This window comes from Psammomys obesus, unplaced genomic scaffold, assembly GCF_907164565.1.
Source record: "Psammomys obesus unplaced genomic scaffold, mPsaObe1.curated_primary_1811, whole genome shotgun sequence".
NCBI lineage: Eukaryota > Metazoa > Chordata > Mammalia > Rodentia > Muridae > Psammomys > Psammomys obesus.
The window spans coordinates 18,313,158-18,318,805 of record NW_026596039.1 but is presented as its reverse complement, the minus strand read 5'-3'; the positions used below and the strand labels follow the sequence as shown (position 1 = coordinate 18,318,805).

The following is a 5,648-nucleotide window of genomic DNA, read 5'->3' as shown; positions in this document are numbered from 1 at the left end:
CTTCCTTCCTTCCTTCCTTCCTTCCTTCCTTCCTTCCTTCCTTCCTTTCTTTCTTTCTTTCTTTCTTTCTTTCTTTCTTTCTTTCTTTCTTTCGTTTTTTGAGACAGGGTTTCTATGTGTAGCATTGGCTGTCACCTTGTAGACCAGGCTAGTCTCCAACTCACAGAGATCTGTCTGCCTCTGCCTCTGCCTCCCCAAGTGCTGGGATTACAGGCTGCTTTTGTTATTGTTATTATTTTGAGACAGTGTCTTGCTCTGTAGCCTAGGCTGGCCATGCTTCCTTTAAGTACAGGGTTTACAGGTATGGGCCATCACTCCTGGCAAAAAGCAGACAAAACTCAATCTGTAAACATTTGTTCAGGAAGCTGCTACACGTGCACTGGGTGAGACATCCCATAGCCCCAGGATCATGTACCTCCAGGTGGGCTGGAGTGTGACCCCAGGAAGCACTCTGAGGCACATTCTGAACTTCTGGTCAGCACAGTGATCTCTACAGCCCCCTGTGGACCAACCCGGTACTCAGCTATGAGTCAGGAAAAAGGAGATGGGGCATCTGTTTCCACGGGGCTGCTGGGTCCTCTGACTGAGGCCACCGCCCATGCCAGGAATAAGGACAAAGGGCAGGGAGACATGGCCCCCAATCCATTCTGGAGGCACTATGTGACTCCAGGGCAAGCAGCCTCCTGAGCCCTGTTGTGACCCGCTTGGGACTGGTCTGGACTCAGAGTTTCTGCTGTGAAGTCTGTGGAGGAAGATGGGGAGGGAACATGCTGAAACATTTAAGTAAGCATGAGCCATGGCTGGCAGCCTGGCTAACGCACATCAGAGTTGGCAGAGCTGGCTCCTCCACAGGCTTCGAGCCGGCGGGAGTGGGTAGGCACTGATTGAGAAGGACTGGTCAACAAGACAGGCGCTGCTCCTGGCCAGGTCCACCCATACTACCTCAGAACATCTACCACCTAGACAGCAGCCCCAGGCTACAGCCCATATCAGAGACAAACGCGTGGCTTCTTTTTTGGCTCTAGCTGGAAGTAGGTGGAGGTTTTTTAATAGGGTATTTGTTTCTGCTCTGAGGTAGGAGGACTTGGAAAGACGGAGTCAATTTCTGGAGGGACAGAGACTTGCACCTCTCTAGAGGTAGCTATCTAGAGATAGCTCTCTTCTGGGTTGGTGGTGGTGGTGGTGGTGTGAGGTCTCTGGTGCATGTCCCCACCCTGCTGGCCTGATCTGGGATGGCTCATTCTGTTGGGATGAATGAGAATGCCTAGAGTGATTGGCAGGGGGCGGGGTGGGTCCTTATTTCTCTCTGAGCCCAGTCTCCTTGTCCGTAAACTTTCCTGCTCTGTGCTCCTGCACCCACATGGCTAGCTCTGGAGGCAAGTGCTCAGACTGAGTCATGAACCGGCTTGACCCTCCCCCTGCTAGGAGGTTTGGATTCTCCTGGAGACCAGAGACCTAGGGAACCCTGCCCTAGAAAGGATCTAAACACTTAACTATTGCTGCTAATCCAGCTAATTCCAAGATTCCTTGCAGATTCAGCAATGAAGGCAACACAGTGCATCCGGACCCACTCCACCTGAGTTTGAGATTTAGAGTTTTTCCTCCAGAGAGCTTGGCAGAATTGACATAGGCTGGGGCAGGGGGAGCGCTGGAGGGGCTCTCCACCTGGCCTGCAGTTGTGGGGGAGTCAGCAGAACAACAGAAAACCAAAGAGGAAGCAGGCTTAAAGTCCACTCACAGACTCCTTCATCTGCTCCTGGTGCTGATCAGGGACTGCAGCTCTGGCCAGCGCCCCCACTTCCCCAAGGTACCACTCAAGCCCAGGTCTTTCAGGAGATGAGGCAGCGGCTACTCCTGCCCTTGCTGCCTCTGTCAGGGTCTAAGAGAGCAGCTGTATACCACCATGGCCTGCGCCTGTGGGTCCTCTTGTGTGCCCCCAGCTCTGTGTACCAGAGAACAAGCAAGCACGAACATCATGGATATCCAAGTCCCCCTCCCCTCCCCCATCCTGGGCAGCACGCCCAGTCCCCAGACAGCCTATACACTTCCTGCGTGAGCACCACACACGCCCATTCCCTTCCCCGTGGCCCTTTCCCCTCCTGGTCCCAGAAAACAGCAGCCTGGCCCACCTGGCATGGCTCACCCTCCCCCACGGCCCCCGCCCAGGCAGGCACTGCTAAAAAGCCCTTCTTGTCCTGCCTGGGCATGTGGACATTGGGAGGGGGAGCTCAGTTATGTTTGGTTCTGGGGCAGCTCTTCTAGAGTCTGGGTGGGCTGGGCTAAGGCCTTGGCCTCTGCCCTCCCTCAGAGATCCCAGGCAGCGTGCCAGGTGCACACACAAGGTTCACATGTCTCCACACCACTGGTGCCTGTTGAAATCACTCTCAGAGCCAACAGGATCTACCCTGATCCTCTTTCTTGTATGTGGGGCCCTGAAGCCTAGCTGCCCTAAATACCCCATCGCTTCTGGTCCTCATTTAGATAACCTCAAAATCCTCATTTAAATAACGCCCCTTCGAGGCAATGCTATGCGGGTTCCACCTCAATACCTTATATCCTGCCTTTTAGTCAGATATATAAGGTCAGGCCCAGAGCAGAGGTACAGCAGGGCGGTCACTGTCCCCAGTGCTATCTTCTGACACACCCCAGGCCTTCTTGTCCTGGAATGCCATCTTCTTTCTCCTCAGTCTGTCCTTCCAGCATCCCTCTCACCTGGCTTCCCCCAGCTCTGTTCCTCTACTGAAGACCTCTGACAGAGCTCAGAAGGAGTGGACTCCCTTTCTTCCCTGGGCTTTTCTTGGGTGGCTGAGTTTCTGCAAAGGCCCTTAGATTTTTGCTTCCTCTCTGGAGTCTCAATGCTCTTGTCTGTACAGTTGAGATGTTGGCCCAAATGGCTGCCAAGAAAACTTCCTCCAAAACCCCATGATCTGGATACTATGGAATGCCCACAGGTACAGGGAGCCACCCGAGTGTGCCTTGGCTAGGACAAGAAAACCCAGGCGCCTTCAAGAGAGGTGGAGCGATGCTTTCCTCTGGCAGAACTTAGGAGGGGCCTGGGCAAGCTGATGAATGGGTCATGAAAGCCAGACAACCTGGGATACTTGGAGATTCCACAAAAAGAAATCAGCCTGGGGAGGAAGTACAGGACCCCGGACTCCTGATGCTGGCCTGTGAGTCTGGCCCCCACACAGATGTCCTCCCTTGTCTGGGTTAGGGGTGACAAGAGTTGGCTATACAGAAGCTCTGTCTGGCATAGGGGGAAATATCAGCCATGCTCAAATCCTTCCTGAAGTCCAGGGTGGGTTCAATGTTACAAAACAGATACCCCACTGCCCCCTGCCTTACTTGTACCTTCTTCTTGTCACCATCAGTGCCTGTCTGTGGGCGTCATTTTGCCATTTAAGGTTTCTGTGTCCCAGCCCAATGGCTCTTCCTGTCCTGTGCTCAAAATATGCCTTCCAGTCAAGCTGCCGCTCTTTCTATTTCAACACCCTGTTACACCCACCTCCAGCTCTTGTCCAGGCTGAGGACCGCAGACGGGAGTGCAGACTCCCTTCCCAGCCTTCAAGGATTGACTCAAGGACAGCTGGCCCTCTGTCCCACCGTCTTGTTTCTGATTTCCTCCTCACTTTTCACCTGAATCTATCTCCTGAATTAATACAAGTTTTCTCCCCCTCCCACCCCTTTCTCTTTCACCTCTCTTCTTCCCCTGCCTTTTTCTTTTTTGTTTGTTTTGGAGGCAGGGTCTCCCTCTAGCTGAGGCTTCTCTGAGACTCACTCTGCAGCCCAGGCTGGCCTTGAACTCACAGTGCAATCCTCTTCCTTCTACCTCCTCAATGCTGGCATTACAGCATTCATTGCCACACCCCAACTGAGCCTGCCCATCTCTGTGTTGCCCTACTGTTATGTCTCATGCTGTCAGTGCTAAGATGGTATCTGAGAATTGTTCTCAGAATTGAAGCCCAAATATGTAGGGGCTGCAGGGAACTGATCTCTTGGCTGGAAATTGGGAGCTGGATGAGCTGAACTCCCAGCTGCCTCAAGTGTTCTCTTTTCACACGTCTAGGTCTGGTCACCACCAGGGATGTGAGATTTTAGGAAAGGAGGACTGTGCAGCAGGAATGGGAAGCCTGGACCCACCCAGAGTCACCTTCGTACAGGGGGCCTTCCCTGACTCATTTCCCTTCTGGATCCCTCGTGATGCCCTTCTTTAGAGTTGGTCTCCTCCATCTGATGGTGAGAAGGGTGTGGCCTGGGCCCCTGTAAGGGAGACTCAAGTTCCTTCTCTGCTCATAGTTGCTTTTGGAAATGGTCCTGAAAGATGTAGGCTGAAGGCCTGATTCATACATTGGTAATAATGACTGATGGGCCCCGAGGCCACAGATCTTATGGCATAACCAGACCTTGTCTCCAGCAAAGGAAGAATGCTGTAATGCTGAGAGCCCTGGCACTGTAACAGAGGCGATGCCCAGCACCTCTCAGAAGTATACTTTCATTCAGTCTCTGCTGGGTCCGGCACCAGAGCTAGGGACAGGAGGCGTGGCTCGGGTCCCCCCCCCCCCCGGTTGTCAGAGTAATATCTAAGGGGTGACAGCCAGCCTTGCCTCTGTAACCTGAAAAGTGGGTGGTCCAATCTGTCACCAACCAGGTCCTCTCAGTGAGGAGAGCAGGGTGGGAAGAAAAGGCAAAAGGATGCTGAGATAGGGGCAGAAGCCAGCCAGCCCTTGGGAACAAAAAGAGGGGTACAGAGCTGTGAGAGAGTACAGAGGCCAGAAGGCAGTTAGAGGAGTCCATGGCTAGGCACACACAGGGTGGGGCATTATGCTTCTTCTCCACTTCTCACCTCAGAGCACCCCCATTTCTGCCTCAGGTTATCTGTGGCCAGGGCACCCACTTAATATGCCTCTGGGTATCCTTTGAGTACCACTGTGGTCACCCCAAACCTGTCTTGCAACAAGACTGGATAGCCCTGAGGCGGCCTAACTGTTTGGGACAATCTGGGTGGGCAGAGCCACGCCCTTGGCAACCTGACTCCAGGGGCCCCTTTCCGGAGGGTCTGACTTTCTAGGGTCAGAAAAGCCAGACAACCTTGGGTGGCTCCGGTCCTCATAAACAGAGATCACAGCTTTCGCCCCAGATCCTCAGCAGGGGAAGAAAAACAGGCCCCTGGGCTCCTGATCCTGGCCTGTCAGTGCAGCCCCACATAGACTCCCTAGGCTGGACCAGGGTCTCAACCCCTCACTCACCAGGAGCTGCAGATCTGACCAACAAGGCCAAGGTAAGAGCCAGGGCCAGGGCTGGAGGTGACAGCGTGAGTCCCGGGCCGAAAAGCATCGCGGCGGGCTGGGCGTCTGGACTTGTAAGGCGAGGGAACAGAGTGTGCTGAGTCTGGACAGCAGCGAGTCGCAAGTCAAGGGAGCCGGGCTCCTCGCGCGGGCTAGGGCGCAAGGGCTGCCCGGTACTTAACTCCGGGGGCGGGGCAGGCGCCGACCCGCGCTTGGATTTCGGGCGGGGGCTCCCTCTGCCTGCTCCCACCCCCAACCTTCTTAAAGGGGACGTGCTGGGCTCCTGTTCTTGGTCAGGGTTGAAGGACCTTTACTGCCAAGTCAGACCCATTTTAAGGATTTGGGTCAAGGTCTCTGAGGCTT

General features: G+C 54.3%; 1 protein-coding gene across 1 annotated transcript in view; it reads right to left on the bottom strand.

Annotated features, from left to right (window-relative positions):
- The window catches only part of Cspg4 (chondroitin sulfate proteoglycan 4), a 34,802-nt gene extending 29,425 nt beyond the window's left edge, over window positions 1-5,377 (bottom strand). The window contains exon 1 of the mRNA XM_055622213.1: window positions 5,247-5,377. Within this exon, the coding sequence (XP_055478188.1) occupies window positions 5,247-5,334 (88 nt within the window). The 5' untranslated portion in view covers window positions 5,335-5,377. The remainder of the gene's footprint in view (window positions 1-5,246) is intronic.
- Window positions 5,378-5,648: the final 271 nt, after the last annotated feature.